This window comes from Nannospalax galili, unplaced genomic scaffold, assembly GCF_000622305.1.
Source record: "Nannospalax galili isolate Female #2095 unplaced genomic scaffold, S.galili_v1.0 scaffold1384, whole genome shotgun sequence".
NCBI classification, from domain to species: domain Eukaryota; kingdom Metazoa; phylum Chordata; class Mammalia; order Rodentia; family Spalacidae; genus Nannospalax; species Nannospalax galili.
In genome coordinates this window covers 470,099-488,203 of record NW_008351703.1, presented here as the reverse complement: position 1 = coordinate 488,203, position 18,105 = coordinate 470,099, and the positions used below count along the sequence as shown (strand labels likewise).

General features: G+C 41.7%; 1 protein-coding gene across 2 annotated transcripts in view; it reads left to right on the top strand.

Annotated features, from left to right (window-relative positions):
* Positions 1-8,226, top strand: part of Herpud2 (HERPUD family member 2) — a 59,586-nt gene extending 51,360 nt beyond the window's left edge. For both annotated transcript variants that reach the window (XM_029553896.1, XM_008848772.3), the window contains 4 exons: positions 1,770-1,892; positions 5,788-6,111; positions 6,793-6,907; positions 7,359-8,226. In XM_029553896.1, coding sequence (XP_029409756.1) covers positions 1,770-1,892; positions 5,788-6,111; positions 6,793-6,907; positions 7,359-7,520 — 724 coding nt within the window. In that variant the 3' untranslated portion in view covers positions 7,521-8,226. The remainder of the gene's footprint in view (positions 1-1,769; positions 1,893-5,787; positions 6,112-6,792; positions 6,908-7,358) is intronic.
* Positions 8,227-18,105: the final 9,879 nt, after the last annotated feature.

The following is an 18,105-nucleotide window of genomic DNA, read 5'->3' as shown; positions in this document are numbered from 1 at the left end:
TTGAGACAGGGTCTCCCTGTAGCCCCAGCTGTCCTGGAACTCACTATGTAGACCAGGCTGGCCTTGAACTCATTTTATTATTAATTTTTAAAAATTTTTTTCAAAGAGGCAATTTTTAACACATTTTTTCCAGAAATAACTTGAAGCAGATTACATAATATATATATATACAGTTAAGTTTGAGAGGGGGGATATTAATAAGAAATGAAAGACCAAAGGATTTGCTGACATGGGGTCAACTTTGGTGGAATAATGAAGGTTTCCATTAGCGCTGTTCTTTTTTTTAATTCTTTTTTCTTTTTTAAAATTCTAACGAGTTTATTGGGCTTGCTAACAGAGCATAGGGTGGGGTTTTATTTACAGAAGAGTGGGCTGTTCTCTCCCCCTCCCCCAACCCCATTTACAGCTGTGCTAGAAAGACCATACTCAAATATAGATCCTGTGACTTCCCAACAGCCACACAAAATGGTGAGATAGGTGCCTCATGGTGTTCTGGGCTTATATATCCTTAGCCCCTCCCTCACATGTAGCTAAGGTCAACTGATTAGGTGGGAGGGGTCGACTGACTCCCTTCTCGACTCCCTGATGAATGTGGGAAGGAGGTGTGACTATAGCTTGTCTGCATAGTGGTTGGAGGACACTTCCAGGTAACACTCCAGCCCTGCCAGCTCTTATATTCTTTCCATCAACTTCTGCAAAAGTCCCTGAGTCTTGGAGGGGGTGGTAGGTGTGGGATAATCTTCCTCCCATTGTGGCAAGGCATTGAACTTTCAGGTCTCTGCATCATCTGTTTTCCATAGGCTGTTGGCCCATTTCAGTGAGATTCCAGTTACTTTAAAAATGCAAACAGGAAGAAGCAAAAATATCTAAATAAACAGTGGCTGCTATAATAACCTATGAGCATAAACACAAATGCTTGGATGATACTTTAGCAGGTTCATCACATCCTCCCCTGCCACAGGGAGTTGGCCTGGTCTACAGTACCAGATGTATGTTCCACCTCTAGGAGCGGGCATTATATCTGATCAAAAATTTGCTGGTGGTACATACACTAGCTGCAACACTGTTGTATCAGCAGAAATACAGAAATATCTTGTTTGGCATGTTGATAGTGTAGCATTGTTGAGCAGAATTACAGGGGCTAGTTCTCCCCCAGTCATCTGCATATCACCTTCTGGCACTATGAAAGCCACCCATCCAGTGGCAGGGAGTTTCCAGCTTAGTCCAAGCTTGATTGCTCCCTCTCCTGTGCTCATATCATTCAGTGTCTTCAGCAATAGGGTTTTACTGTTCACTTCCATTGTACAACCAACATTATTAGCAATGTCTTTATTGTTTTGGGGACCGCTAGGGCCCCTCTGCCCAACTTAGTTGATGTATTTTAAATAAAATTTTATTACTAGTATATCAACCTGACTAGTGACCTATTCCTCAGAATATTTTGTCTTGAAGTTTCCTTTAGGGCTTTTGTTTTTAAAGAGAATGTACTCAAAATTAAAGTATTTTTGGCTTTATCTGCTGATATGAAGATAACAAATGGTCATGCTTGCTACATAGTTTGTTGATGACTTATTTGTTCTGTATTGGGCCCAGGGCCAGCTTCAGTAAGATGTATTGTTTTATTTAAAGAATGTTGAAAATAAGTATCTTTCCAGTAAGATTTAAAGATATGGTGTCAGTGGATGACTTATAATTCACAAATAAAAACTCAGAGAAATGCTTTTTAGCTTCTAACGTACTAAAAGACTTCATTTATTTCTTTATTGCAGAAACATGGACAACCAGTTTCCTAGACAAGCTGTGCCACCTGCGTTCCCAGTGTACCCTGCTCTCAGCCCACTGCAGATGCTGTGGTGGCAGCAGATGTATGCTCACCAGTATTACATGCAGTAGTAAGTCCATCCCAGCTCCTTATTTCAGGGACTTTCTTAATTGCTTGATATTCTCTTTTACCTTGAGTAAGTTGATGTGGGATTTCATTTGCTGATGTAGTCAGTTGATTACTGAAAATTATTATTATGAGAAATTCACAAACTTCTCAGCAGATACACCATTTTAAATTATTTGGCTAATGGAAAAACCATTCGCCTTCATTTTACATCAGCTAAACCTTACATCTTGGCTCCTTATTCTTTCCCCTAATTACATTTAGCAGTATTCCGATGCCTTCTTTAACATAATAATAATATATAAATTCAAGAAGAGGGTTTCAATGAAAAGCTGCAAATCAACTTGTAGAGATAAATAGTCAAATGAAAAGGGGAGAAAAAAAATCACAGGAAGTGTGGGGCTCAGTGGCGCATGCACGCATGCACACGCGCGCACACACACACACACACACACACACACACACATATGCATACTCACTGCACTGTCTTGATTCTGCCTAGATGAAAGAGTCTCAGCTCTGACTTGGTCCTCAGCCTTGTGCTCCTGTACTGCTTGTGTACTTAACAATGTCTGGCTTCTACCTAATGTCCTCCTCTGGTTTGTGTGATCCTATTTTTCTCTTTATTGTTTTTATCTTTCTGATCACTCTTTTTGTATTTTGATCACCCATGTTTTCCTTCTTTTAAACAGTAACATTCCTTGCTCATTTTGACAGATATTGCTGTGTCTGCTGTGTGCGTCCTGGCACCTAGGACTCTTGTCCTGTGGCAGTGCTTTTAGATTTCTTTCTTCCATGGCTATTCTTGGTAGCTCTCATGAATGACTCCCAATTCTTCATCTTCTGTGCTTCATCTTTTGTATCTCTGCTTAGTTGAAAGATTTTAGCAATTAGCTTTTACCGTAAGTTCAGAACATTCTAACTTTGGCTCCTTCATTCTTTAAATGCCTTTTCCTCCTGACATCACCTCTACTAGTTGTCATGAAAGTTCTTGACTTTAACAACATGGATACTAGTTTCTGTTAGCCCTGAATCTAGTAACTTATGCAAATGAGATAATTGAGCCTCTGTTCTCCCTCTTAATCATGTTTCCAAAATTTTACCCAGATCTTTTCTCATTTAAATTCATTTTACTTCACATTAGCCTTTTTTACTTTTAGAGTCTTTACTGTCTCGTACTGTACCCATATACTACTTCAAGTTAACTGTCTTAATATATTATTGAATCAGGCATTCTTCTTGCCCCAAATGTCTGCTGATTTTCTTGTCTCCAGCCTGAAGGTGATATCTTTGCATAAAGCTTACTGGTTTATGAACCTCGTATGCTAATGTTCTATCATTAGTACTTGATTTCAGGGAGTCTGTACCTTTTATGTTGTCATGGTGATAGTTATCATTTAAGTGACTACTTTGTTGTGCTTAGTACTCTGCTTTACACCCTTTATCTTGATTGTAAGCTTCAAGATAAGAGGGAATTACTGTAACTTGCTATAAATCATATTACCCTGTGTACATCATTATACTTTTGAATTTTGGGTCCTTACCTTTAAAATAGCTCCCCCGTGTATCAGAATAGCTATGAGTTAAGAAATGTTTTGGAGCCGGGTGTGGTGGTGCAGGCCTTTAATCCCAGCACTCAGGAGGCAGAGGCAAGTGTATCTCTGTGAGTTCAAGGTCTACATAGTGAGGTCCAGGCCAGCTGGGTCTACAGGGAGACCCTGTCTCAAAAAGCCAAAAAAAAAAAAAAAAAAGAAATGTTTTAAGAACTAAGGAGGCTTACACAGAAACAAAGTATTTGTATACTGGTTTAACTGGGCATTTATAGCCCAGGGAACATTTCCTGAATTTTCTTTAGCTGCCTTGACTAACTATTAAAAAATTTAAGCATATAATTAAATGCAATAGTAAAACCAATCCCTGTGTACTTATGGCCCAGCTTCAGAATTTACACAGTCATGTCAGTCTTACTCTACAGCTCTCCACTTTCCACTGGATAATTTAAAAACAAATACCAGCTATGTTACCTTTTACTGGGAACCTGTAATATACATACTTATTCTGATCTTTTCTTTCTAACACAGGGTCTCATGTACCCTAGATTGACCTCAAAATGGCTTTTAGCCAAAGATAACTTTGAACTATTGATCCTTCTACTTCCACTTCCTTAGCGGTAGGATTACAAGCAGGCATGTGTCGCCATGCCCAGTTTTATGCAGTACTAGGGATAGAATTCAGGGCTTCAAGCATACTAGGTAGGCACTGCACCAGTTGAGCTACATTCCCAGTCCTTATTCTGACTTTTGTTTTGGTCTTTCCTTTAGTTTTTTTGAGACAGTCTTTCTCTGTATCCCTGGGTAGCCTGAAACTTGCTATGTAGAACAGGCTGGCCTTGAACTCATAGAGATCCCCCTATCTCAGCCTCCTGAGTTCTAGGATTACCAATGCTTATTCTGATACTTTAAAAAAAAGTTCTTTAAAATTTTTTATTATATTAATTTATTTATTGTGTGTGTGTGTGTGTGTGTGTGTGTGTGTGTGTGTGTTTATGCTGTGGCACACATATGGAAGCAGAGGACAACTTGTGGGAGTTTCTCTCCTTCTACCGTGTGAGTCTCAGGGATCAAACTTGAGTGGTTAGACTCAGCAGCAGGCATCTTTACACGCTGAGCATCTTGCTAGCTGTAATCTGTAGTCATCTTATTAGCATTTTCAGGACCGTGATTCTCCCCAAGTTGATAAGAACCAATGGTCCCTGGATGGAGTTACTAAAAAACCCAATTGGGGTTGAGGAGTGGGTTATCTGAGATATATTTACTGTTTTAAAATACTGGAAAAACTCACCCTTAGACAAATATTTCAAAGTATGGTCTGAGGGAAAGTTGGTGACTTGGGTGTTCATCCCATGTGGAATAATAGAGTCATTAGTGAAAGGATTTGTACCTACTCCTTATCAGCGTATAAGCTCATTTAATTAAAGAGTGATGACCATGGCCATTGTTATATCTTCCTCCTCTCCCCTTCTGTCTTAGAACCAGGCCAAGAAAACTTCTTTTCCTTAGCTATACATACCGTCTATCTTTTTTTTAAAAATTGTTTTCATTACATTTTGTTGTATTTTATACAGAATATCTCAATCTGAATCATCTTTATAGCCCTGCCCCCACCAGAACCCTCCCATAGCCCCCTCACTGGAATCCATATACTCTGTCTTGGGTGTTAAGGCCCACTGTGTCAAGTCAGTGTCCCCAGATGTTCCCCAGTGCAAGTCCATCCACTTGCTGTCTAGTTAAATCCCTCTCATCTATCTATCCAAACACCTATCATTTTCTTTCTTTCTTTTTTTTTTTTTTTTTACAGCATAGGGTGGGGGTTTACAGAGGAGTGCCCCCCCCATTTATGGTGCACTGGAAAGTCCATACTCAAATATAGATCCTGTGACTTTCTGACAGCTGCAGAAAATGATGAGAGAGGTGCCTCCTGGCATTTTCGGCTTATATATCCTTAGCTCCTCCACCACATGCAGCTAAGGTCAACTGATTGGGTGGGAGCGGGTAGCTGTCTTCCCTTTGACTCCTTGATGAGCATGGGAAGGAGGTGTGACTATAGCTTGCTGGCATAGTGGTCAGAGGACACTTCCAGGTAATACTCCATCCCTTTCTCTGGCTCTTACATTCTTTCTGCCAACCTCTTCCACAAAAGTCCCTGAGCCTTGGAGGGGGTGACATACCATCAATCATGAGTCCACTTTCTCTCTGGAAATTGTACTTGCCCAAGAAATGCAGAGCAAGAGTTATGATGTTTGATATTAGATTTATAAAATATTTACGACTACCTAAGAAGTTTAAAAATACATAGTATGGTAATTTTTTTTCTTTTTAATATTTTGGTGACTATTTCAGTCAAGCTGCAGTTTCAGCTCAGGCCACATCAAATGCCAGCCCAACCCAGCCTGCTGCATCCCAGCCTTTAAATTTGGCACATGTTCCTGGAGAAGAACCCCCACCAGCTCCCAACCTAGTGGCCCAAGAAAATCGACCGATGAATGAGAATGTTCAGATGAATGCTCAGGGTGGTCCAGTGCTAAATGAAGAAGACTTCAACCGTGACTGGCTAGACTGGATGTACACGTTTTCCCGGGCTGCAATTCTCCTTAGCATTGTGTACTTCTATTCTTCCTTTAGTCGGTTTATCATGGTGATGGGAGCCATGCTGCTGGTTTATTTGTGAGTGATGGGCATTAACTATTGTGGTTTCTTTTAATTACTTTGTAAAACTGCTTATTATAGACTCTGGCATGGGTTAGTCAGTTGTGAATGTTGAGTGAAGGATTGTGAGTACTGAGCTTGGATAGCTGGCATGTTGCTGCTAACCAAAAGCAGGGGCAGGATATTGAGTAAGAATATTTACCATAATTGTTTAAAAGCAGAGTTTTGTTTTGTTTTGTTTTTACTGTATTTTATGTAAATTATTAATTCAAAGAGACATGGACTTTCAGTTACTTAGAACTTAAGTATATAATGAACTCTCCCTTTTAAAACATACTCCTTGATAGTGAGTCCTGTAGACTCAGGCCCTAGTTTTCTCACAAGTACACTGCTTTTACCCTCTCCTTCCTTCTCACTAAGGGCAAATGAATATTTAGTTGTGTTTCATTTTGAAAAAAAACCAAAAAGATTTTGTGATTTGATGTGTCACATTGAGCTAGTTAAAGTCAGTGGTAGACTTTGGGATTTGAATTGGGTTTTGCTGTTACTACTTTGAGAAATTCCCTGACCTGAAGTAGATTTGTCTCTATTGTTTTTGATAACTCCAGTCATTTTTCTCTTGTGGGACACTATTTTTTCTAGTGTTAAAAATACAAGCAATTGAGGCTTATCTTCTTTTCTCTTTATTTTACTGAACAGACACCAAGCTGGATGGTTCCCTTTTAGGCAAGAAGGTGGTCAGCAGCAGGCTCCCAACAATGTTGAAGTTAACAATGATGGGCAAAATGCAAACAATCTGGAACTTGAAGAAATGGTAGGTTATGGAAATGTGTATAGACTTGAGAGGTAGATAGCCCTATGTGGGACCAAAATGAGGAAGGTTTTTGGATGCTCTGTTAGTATCTGTGAAAGGTACTGGCATATAAATTGAGGTGGTCTTATCTGGGAGAACTTAGAATACAACACTGAATTAGTCATATGTTAAAATTAAGTGGGAAGGATTAGCATTCTCTCTGAAAATAGTCCAGAAAGAAAATTAGGCATGTGGTAAGAATTCATTATATTGGGAGTTGTCACTTTTAAACTTATACACTACAGACTTATTTTGAACGTCACAAAGATTTCTAATGGCCACAGATCTATCATTTCTTATTACCTACTCATATTTATTCTTGCTACAAAAAGTACTTAGCTCTCTCCTTCGCTGTTATAGGTTGATCTTAGTGGTTCGGATTGCTCAGGAGTGTGTTTATCTTGTTTAAAAGGAGCGCCTTATGGATGATGGACTTGAAGATGAGAGTGGAGAAGATGCCGGTGAAGATGCCAGTGCAATTCCAAGGCCTGGACTGATGGCTTCAGCCTGGTCTTTTATCACCACCTTTTTTACTTCGCTAATACCAGAGGGGCCTCCTCAAGTTGCCAATTAGACCTGAAAAACTGTGCCAGCTGCAAAGGAGGGTATGACTTTAGGAAAGTGATTTAAATAACAGTGCAATGTCCAAAACAAGTATAACTTTCTTTTGCTGACCATGTACAGAGGTTGTCTTTTCTTTAAGCTTCTCATATGAATATTTTAAGCACAAATGGACTACTAAACGTGTGATTTTTTTTTTTTTTTAATTAAGATCCTAACAGAACATAGCATAACAATTCTGGTCTTCCAGGTTTGTTCATTTCAATTATGTGCAGTACACCAAGACAGAACTATTTATGTGTCATTTCTTTAAAGAGCTGCTTTACCTTTAAATGTCTGTAGTTAGATGGCCAGCCCCTCAGTGTGTAATTTGAATAAATATATCTATTTTCTGTGAATTATCCTGAAACTTTTAAACAGAAATGACCTCATAGTTTTTAAATAAAGATTATTTACCTAAAATGTGGTAGTAGCATCTTGCCCAGCCATAAAGCAATAAACTTCTCAATAATCTTGGCATCTGAATAAATGATGGAAACTTTCTATTTTAAGGGCATATGTCCCATAAGTTGGAATTAGTACCTTAAAAGAAAAGAAAAAAAAAGGCAGCTCTTCAATAGAATTAAGTGATACAAAATGTTTGATACAGGTAGTACTTTTATAAAATATGCTGGAAATTGCTCCCTGTAATTTTTAAATAAAAAGCCAATTATGATAAACAGTCTTATGGAATATTTATTCAAACTCTTCAGTAGTATATCATTTTATATGCAAAAGTCTATGTAAACTTCAGAAGGTTTTAGAAGGGTTGTTTGAGGCCTTAAGGTTATTTTGACCTTCTTCCATTCCAGGGGGTATCCCTCAGCTTTCAGGTAGCCTCACATTGGCAGAAACGCTCCTTGGATCAGATCCTGAGGCACCTACTGAATGTGTATGTGGGGGCTGGGGGATACAGAGATATTGAAGCCATTGATAAGTTTCTTCTTTTGGGAACTAAGGAGCTGCGGATTCAGAGGGAGCAGGCAGCATTGTGGGGATGCTGTTGGTGGGGAATGTTGCAATGGAGGACAGTGCTGGAGAAGTTGAGCAGGATCCTATGTCTCAGCCATAGGCAGAGCCTCAGGAGGAAGATATTAGTTAGATTTGCCTTGTGAAGGCTGCAGCTGTGGGTTCTAGGAACATTAGAAGGTGTTTTTTGTTTGTTTTGTTTCTTCTATGTTGTTAGTTTCCTTGTGTTAGCTTTACTTTCCATGTCTTGGTCAAAAACTAGTGTCAGCTGTGTTTCTTGGCACCTGGGGCCATATGGTGCCAAGATAGCTGTGGTGGCCTAAAGATGATTTTTCATACAGCAAGAGACAGCAGCACAGAAGGCCAGGGACTGATCTTAAGGCCAAATGACAACCAGAATATGTGTTTCCAAGGACTTTTTACATTGCTTGTACTTCACAGAAAGGACTAGGTTTTCTCCAGTGAAAGATTATGTGAGGTGGGTAAAAGGAAGGAGGGGTTCAGGGCTGGAGAGTCAAAGACCTTTGCTCCATAGTAGGGTGGCATAGTTTGATGTCACAACTCAGTATACTAACTAGTTTCTCTGGATCTTTCCACCACCACTACTGAAATTAGACCTTTTAAGTTAGTGAGAGATATACCATGTTTGGAGCCACAGTTGTGGAGTCCACTGGCAGTTTTTTGCCTCACAGTTAAAATTCTACAGTATTCTGATTTCTACATCATCTTTTAGTAGTCTGTGGTAAGTCAGGCCTGATGTCGATTGAATTTGGATAGTGGTGCTAGAACTGCAGGACTAGACCAGGCTCTGGCAAATGGGGTCTTAACTAGCAAATTGGGAAGCCAGTGGGGCCAGGTGGTTCATCTCCATAGGCAGCAGCACTAGCCTTGTAGGTTTGAACTGCAGTCTGGGAAAGTAGTAGCAACTTGCTGTGTGGTGGGTACAAAACGTGTTCATTTTATCTCATATCTCGCACAGTAACGTTTCAGGTATTTTGGTATTCAGATATTTAAAAACATTTATACAGAACAGAGAAATCCATCTTAATGCTTCTTGAATACGTCTGCCGTGGACCAGTACGTGCCTTCTCTTAAAAGACACCATGGAAGCCAGGTGTGGTACACCTTTAGTTCCAGCACTTGGGAAGCAGAGGCAGGTAGATCTCTGTGAGATCAAGGCCAGCTTGGTCTACATAGTGAGTTCTAGGCCAGATGGGGCTGCAGGGAGACCCTGTCTCAAAAACAACAACGAAAACCAACCAAACAAAAAAAGGCACAATGGAGCCTGGCAAAAGTTTTCCTCATAAAGAGAGTATAGAGTAATAACTTAGTTCTATTTCAGAGCTCTGAGGTTTCTTTCCTAGCCAGGAGCCTTAGGAAGTGGGGATGTTTGCCCCAGTAGCAAGGCTTCAGCTCTAAAGATACCCTGTCTGCCCCCCACAGCAAACCCTGTGGGTTGCATGTGTCCTCCCTTGACACCTGAGGGTACATCCTGGAAGCCCCAGTTTGGGCACCAGTTTGAAAGTCATCTTGTTAAAACTAATTCCCAGTCCTGCTGCTGAATTCTGACTTCCTCTAACTGACCTACTTTTCAAAATGAGCACATCCCTGCCTTCGCACACTGCTTGTGGGGTGTGTGCAATGGCTCAACCCCCTCTGAGTGATCCAAGGCCACAGAAGAAGATGGGAAACTATTGAATCAGGATCTTTATCAGCCACTGTTCTCATGGAAAGACCACAGAATAGTTTATTGTTGGGCCATTCTGTCCATTTACACAATGGTAAAAGAATGCTTTGAGACTGTTACTGATATTCAAACATTTGTTATATTCCTGCTCTATACTAAGTGTATACCCTTCATTTTAAATTATCCTTGAAACAACTCAGGGTGAGTTTCACAGTTACTTTTTCAGATGAGGACACCAAGACTTAAAGAGCTTGCCTGAAGTCATGTAGCTAGTACATAGAAGTCTGCTCTACTTTAAACATTGCATTTTTTAAAATTAGCCAATTACATATATAAGGCATTGCGGGGAGTGGGGGTTGTGTGTTCTTGGCCTGGTGCAAATTGTGATGAGCTTGTCTTGCACCAACCCTACTACTGTAAAAGCAAGAAAAGTCAGACTGTACATATCTGGTAACAAATTCCAGGGTGATCAAGAAGGGGAAGGAGGTGTTTCAGAGAGCTTAAATCAGTGGTTTGTACTTCCTGATTGAAGAAGGGCTGAGAAACTAAACAGAATTTGGGGGAGATGTATCAGGACCAAAAGTAAGTGTTGAGGAGTCAAGTACTCTTAAGTTCTGTGAATTGTCTTCAAAATAGTGAAGATGCTAATTTACATTAGAAAATAATGACACAGGACTGGGAAGATAGCTCAGTCAGTAAAGTGCCTGCTGTCCAAGCTTGAGGACCTAAATTCGATCCCAGCTAAAAAGATGGTCATGGTGGTGGGTTCTTGTAATCCCAGTGCTGTGAAGGTGAAGACAAGTGGACTGATGGGGCTTGCTAGCCAGTCAGCCTAGCCTAACTCATGAGCTCTAGGTTCAAGCAAGAGACCCTGTGCAGAGAAACAACAATGGCTCCCATGGAATGGCACCTGGAGTTGCCCTAGGGCTTCCACATGCATGTACACACAGCTGCTTATACACCAGCACACATGAACACCCAGGCACACAAGGACACAATGACACATATTTTAGTTTCTATGCTGTTCTCTAAATGAACGGAAGAATGTAAGACTAACAAGATAATAGCAGGGGAATAGCTGGAAATCCAAAAGAAGGCAAGAAGGTAGAAAAAGGAAAATAGAACAGATAGGAGAAAATAGAAAACAAGTTTGATTTGCACCTCAAATTACCACCTGTATTAAGCACACATGGGTTGTGTTCCATTTTAAAGACAATACTGTCACTCTGCATAAAAAAAAAAAAAAACTGAACGATGCTAATGTATGGATACAGAAAAACTGAAATAAAAGACCTATCACGCAAGGAAGACCTGAGCAGAAGCTAGTGTGTTCAGTACACAAAGACATTCAGGTAAGAAGCACATGCTAGAATAAGAGGGTTATTTAATAATGGGAAAGATTCCCTTTTGTGGGAATATGCAGCCTGCTTGGGTAATTGAGCTACTTTTGAAGCACAGAAAGGTACCTATGGTCCTGCCTCACTGTGGAGCTGGTCAGAGGAGCCAGACTTGGAGTTTGTAGAAAGGCAGAGATGAGATGGTGAGAGTGGTAGTAGTCAAAATGAGCTGGTAGTCAAAATGAGGCAATTGGTGTCAGAGTTCCTGCTCCTATTCAGATGGTAGCCTCCAGAATTTAATGCCTTTTTGGATAAACCTCTTACCTATCATGAGCTGTCCCTTCAATTTTGATGACTCCAGGCTGTCATGGAAGTTTTCAGTTTACAAGGGTGTATAGAGGATGAGAGGTATAGCATGTTTATTGGATTCTGTTGTGAACTCCACACTCATCTCGTGCCCTTATTAGCTATATTTTTACTAAGAGAAAAGTAGATGTCAGGAATGGTCAGCAACTGAACAAGGGATAGTAAGAGGATGGGGGATTATCTGACTTCAGTCCCAGTAAGTCTGGTTTGTCACACTGGGAAATTAGAGCAATCTTAACTAAGCCTTGGTGTATTGCTACTTCAAGATTGTGAACCTCTCCTTTTCCTCCTAGTGATGGACAGGATCAGCAGGGGTAGATAGCTGCACCTTGTTGCTTTTAGCACTAGGTGGTGATGTAACACCATAGATCTCTATGCTGTGGACAAAGGTTACCTCAGCTCTCCAGTACACTGTTGGAGAGGATGCTGCCTTATCTTAGCATGAAAAAGCATGGAAGAGAGGAAATTTGCCTTTGATAATGTGGTCCTGATGCTAAACTCTGGGAAGATTGGAGACTATGGGTGCTAGTTAGCTCCAGGACTGCAGGACTGGCAGCCTAGGCTTTGCGTGGGTCAGACTCCTGGTTCCAACCATCCCTGGTGAGTCAACTTGGGCATTTACCCACCTCAGAGGTTTTGTGAATGAGGCAGGGTGTCTGGACAGCTAGAAGCTTGGTACTGTGGAAAGTGCTCAGGAAACCAGATATTCAAGGATTCTATTTAGGGGTATGTATATATGAGGGTTGGGGTGCAGGCCTGCTTCTCCTAGCCACATCCCTATCCTTCTCTATCTGTTCTGGGAGCTTGCTGGGGATTGCAGATTCTTCCTACAAGAGAACCTGTGTCAGGCTCTTCCCTGACATCCTGGGAAACAACTGCAGAGCTGCTGTTTGTAAAGCCATTCTGGAGAATATCCTCATGAACTCAGTGTGTTTCCATGATTAACTTCACTATTCAAGTCACGAGAGACAAAGGCCAAGGAGCTGCCCTGTCTGTGAGGGACTGGAGCAGATGAGGAGTCATGGCAACTAAGTGAAAGGTGGTTCTTAGACAAAGGACATCAGTGGGACAACTGGTGACAGCTGGATATAGTCTGTGGCTTAGCTAATAGTAACGCTTCAGTGTTCATTTCATGGCTTTGATCATTGTGATATGGATATGTTAACATTTGGAGAAGCTGGGTAGAGGAGGATACAGGGATTTTTTTGTATTTTTTTCATCTTTTTGTGAATTTTGAAATTATTTCAAATTTGAATGTTAAATGAAAATGAGGAAAATGTACAGAATTTACCTTTCCATGATTATGAAAACTTTTTTTTTTGAGACAGTCTCCCTGAAGCCCCAGTGCTGGCCTAGAACTGGCTATGTAGTTGATCTTACAGGCATATCCACCTGCCTCTGCCTCCAGAGTGCTGGTATTAAAGATGTGTGCCACCATACCTGGCTTTTACACAATATTTTAAATATACATACAAATATAGACAAAATAGGGATGACCCTTGTACAGGTGACTCAAAGGTGCTGGTTAGAGGGGCGCATCAGACAGATAAATGGAGTACTTCCCATGGAACTAACCACTAAGCACTGCTTTCTGAAGGTATTATGTCCAGTTGGCTCCTGGTTGTTGAACTAGACTACTGGTTTTCAAGCAAGAATCATTTAAGTGCTAGACAGCCTTTGTGTTAGGACAAATATATTCATGAGGCTTAATGAAATAGCATCTTATGACTTATGCCCCAGTTAGCAATTCTCTAGGGATGTTTTTCTTTCCAGTTCTAATTTTTTTAATACAGGAGTTTATTATTGCCTAGAACTAAGAGATAGATATCAAGATGGCCTCACTTGCCCAATGCCTCTTTTGACTGTAAGTCAAAAATGATAGATTCCCCTGTGGCCTGCTTTCCGCTTCCCTATTAGTATTAGCTTACCATGATGTGGGTCGTTTGTTGTAGTTAACAAGCCGATTTTGATAAGCTATTTTTAAACTAGAGTTTCATACTTTACTCAGAGGTGCTTAGTCCTGAGTGCTTGTCCCAGAATTTCCCCCATGCTGCATTAAGTTTCAGGGTCCTGGCTACTTCATCTGCTCTCAGCTACAGCAGTTTTCCACGCCATTTTGGCTTTGATGGCCTTGTCCACTTTGAGGACTATTGGTCAGATGCTTTTTTTTAAATTGAGCTCTTTAAATTTCATACAACATTTTCCACTCAAACTCAGACCCCTCCCCAATCCATGCCTCCCCATCCCCTCACCGAACCCCATGCACTCTGCCATACATGTTGAGTCCTATTCATTCAGGTGTTTGTACCCAAATGTCCTTCAGTGTAAATACGTCCACTGGAGTCTAGTCAGCCCATCCAGTAGTCATATATAAGTCTTACTCTTCCCTCACCCAGCAGCAATCAGTCTCAAATAGTTCTCAATCTAGTGCTGGCCTATGTACTGTATGGCTTTAGTGTCAACTTGACACACCTGGGTTTAGGGAGCCTCAATTGAGAATTGCCTCCATTGGACTGGCCTGTGGCCATGTCTTTGGGGGCATCTTCTTGATTGTTGAGTGATGTGGGAGGGCCCAGCCCACTGTGGGTGGTGCCACCCCTGGGCAGGTGGGCCTGTGTTGCATAAGAAAGCAGGCTGAGCAGGGGCCAGGGGAGCAAGCCAGCCAGTAAGCAGCATTCCTCCATGGCCTGTGCTTCAGCTCCTGCCTCCAGGTTCCTGCCCTGAGTTCCTACCTTGAGCTCCCTGATGAACTGTGATCCAGGAGATGTAAGACAAATAAACCCTTTCCTCCCTAAGTTGGTGTTGGTCAGAGTATTTTGTCACAGCAATGGAGAAACAAACTAGGACAACCTATTTCTCACCTCCCTTTTGGGCCCTTGTTTAATTGAGGCTGACATGGGTCCTGTGCTCGACACCACCACTGCCACAGGCACACAGTGGCCTGGAAGCCTCCACCTCCCTGTGTTCATGAACCAGCCCTGGCACTTATAATCTTTCCACCTCCTCTTTTGCAATGGTCCCTGAGCTGTAGGAGGGTGAGGTTCCATATAGGAGTCCCATCCTATACTCTACAGTCTCTTAGTCTCCAACACTTGGCCAGTTGTGGCTTTCTGTGTGCATCGCACTCTGATTTTCCAAGAAGCCTCACTGGTGAGAGTTGAGGGGTGCATTAGCCCTCTCTCTACCCCTTATTCCACTGTGTTCCTTAGTTGTAGAGATTTGACTGCAGATGTGTCACCTAGTACTGGGCATCTCCCAGGTGTATGTTCTCTGTGCCTGACCAGATGTGCAACTCTGCAGTCACCTCCATCTGTTGCAAAAAGAAGCTTCTTTGATGAGTGCTATACGGCATGTTTGTCACTCTAAGGGAGGTTCCCTTCCAAGAAGCTCCTAAGCATACAATACATATGCATTAATGTTCAGACACTGCATTTCTCATCAGGTTTCTAGGGCATCACTTTTCTCTCTAGGTTTCCTAGCACCCTCCCCCAAGATTCACTCATCTCCACTCTTTTTTTCTCCCATACAGCTTCCCTCCTTCCTCCCTCCCTAGTCACAGTGTCCCCATTATCCCCACTCTCCCCCCAATACCTCCCATCATCTTTCCTCTCCTGTCTTCCCTCCCTTCCCCACACCATGGTCTCTTGCATGTCTCTCCCTCCTCCTTTCTGCCGATTACTCCTATTTTTGGTCAGATACTTTATGGGCTGTCTGTCCATTTCAAATATGGCTGATGGTTTCCCCATGAGTAAACTGGAGTCCAGTGTTTTTAGGAGAAAGACCCCAGAGGTAAAGTGCCATTTTCATCATGTATGGAAGGCACAGTCCATCAGCTGTCTGTGCGGCTCAGCACTGTTTGTGCCAACCTTGCTCACCTTGCTGAAGTAGTCAGGGTCCTCCCCTGGAAGCTCTTCTCGTTCACATGGCCTTTTTGGAAGGAGGTGCTATGTGCAGCCTCCACTTAGGGACAGGGAGTTTCACTCTATTGAGGACAGCACATCTATACAAATTATCTGAAACTTCCAGACTGTGGTTTGTCTCTTTTGATTATTTATTCGATCATTTAGTGGTGTCAATTGGGACTTATGCTTCTTTTATACTTTGGGTTTTAATCCAATTCCTGCTTTGTTTTATTGTTCAAATCACTCCGGCTTTGCCCATTGGGAGCTCTTTCAGCCAGCTCCTGCATCTACCGAGATACCCCAGCACTGGGCTTTTTCTTTTGGGCACTTTATGGCATAACAAGGTGCTCTAGGCACAGCCTGCATGTTTTCTCCTTCAGTACTAGAATCAGCCATTTCTCCAGTGAGCTCCGGGAGAGGCTTTGCCTTCCATGATTATAATTAGGATTTTTTTTTTTTTCCCATGAGGGCAGTTTGTGATGGTTTCGCAGCGTAAAGTCATGTGATGCCATGAAAATCACCTTTCCTTCTGTATTTTGCATATAAGAAGCTGCCATGTAAAACAGTAAAAGAAGGAACGTGTCTAGGAATTTGATCAATAGGTTATCTAGAGAGTGTGCTTTTGGTGTGCCCAAAGATACCCTTTCCGGTTTTATTATGTAGTTTCACTTTCTGTAGGAAGGGATAAAGTTAAGAGGGAAGGCCGGGTGCTGGTGAGTCTGCGTGGGATAGGCCCTCCTGCGATGGAAGCTCCGGAAACGGCATCACTCCTCTGTGCGCCTGTTCCACACTGTCCTCTCACTGTAGGCTTCTTCTCTGCCTATGTTTTCCCCTCCTCCTGGCTTCCCGATAACCTCTGCTGGCCATGACCCCTCCCTTTCTCACAGCTTGGCTCTGTGTAACTTTGCAGTTTCCGTTTCTGTTGTTGACTGCTCGACTCTTCTTGTGTTTCCCAATCCAAATAACTCAGAGAAGAGACTGATTGGCTCAATATAAAGTCTCTTGGCAGACAATATCTCATGTCAAATTCAGCACATAAACTGGCTGCTGTGGGTTATTGCCAAACCTGGCTCCTTTACCTGCTTGGGAGTAACAGGAGCTGAACCAAACGTTGGCTCATTTATTTTGGCCCCTCAGCCGAGGCCCAGCATCGTTGCACTGTACTGGCAGATTTATGATGGGAATACTGTCTTTGGGCTTTTGTCTGATGATAGGAGAGTACTTGGGTGGAATGTGGATGTCCAGGTCTGGATGTGCTGTTAGAAGCCTAAGGGAGGAAGAGTACGAGGCAGACTTCCACGCTGGGGAAGAATGTGGTGACTTGAGAGTGAGCCCAGGGTTTCCTATACTGGCCGCTTGGCTCTTTAGAGGTAGAGCCCACTGGCAAGACCTTAGGACCCTGGGGAGCAGGCCTCAGATGGTACTGTGGAACTGAGGCTTCACTGACTTCTTGTTCCTGAGCTGTGACATTTTCTATCCACACATGGTTCTGGAGTTGTAACTCCATATGCAATGAGTTTCTCACATGAGCTGAGCCAGTGCTGGGACTATGCCTTTTAAGTTCCAGAACTATGAACTGAGTGAAACTTTTTCTTTATAAAGTTATGCTTCTTCTTGTAGTTTGTCATAGTAACACAAAACAGACTCACACAAAGGGTTCAGCAGACAAGTTTCAATGCAAGACTGGAATGTAAGAGGTAGATTGTGCAGGATGTAAATGTGGAGGTATTCAGAAAAGTATCATTAAATTAAAGACCAGAAAAATTTAAATTTTGCAGCAGGTCATTCTGTACCCTAGTCTCTTAGGGCTCAGCTTCTTAAACTCCATAGGGCTGTGTAGCTGAATGTGTGTGGAGTGTTATAAAAAAAAAAAAAATTGGAAACATCTGAATGTGCGATGACCAAAAATCAATTCAAAATCAAGCATGTGAGTCTGAGGTGTTCTGGCAACTCTTGTGACTTCACTGCAGTCTTGGCTCTGAACACACAGCATGCACATGAGTGCACCCTCATGTTTCACCATGCCAGTGAACACTGCCTCAAACAACTTGGCTCAGATTCAAAACTATTCTGTTGCAAAATCATGGCGTTTTTACCATACATGCAAAGTTTTCTGTTTTTATAGAAGCACAAGGGTTTGATTACAGAAAAAATTTTTTTAATATTTACATACAGTAAGTAATTCCTCAGCATGTAATTATCAAGTTAGCATATCTATGAATTTGTTGTATCAGGTTAGAATGCTTGATTTGAAAAAAATACTGTTTGAGTTGCTGACTTTTTTTTCTTTTTTCCTTT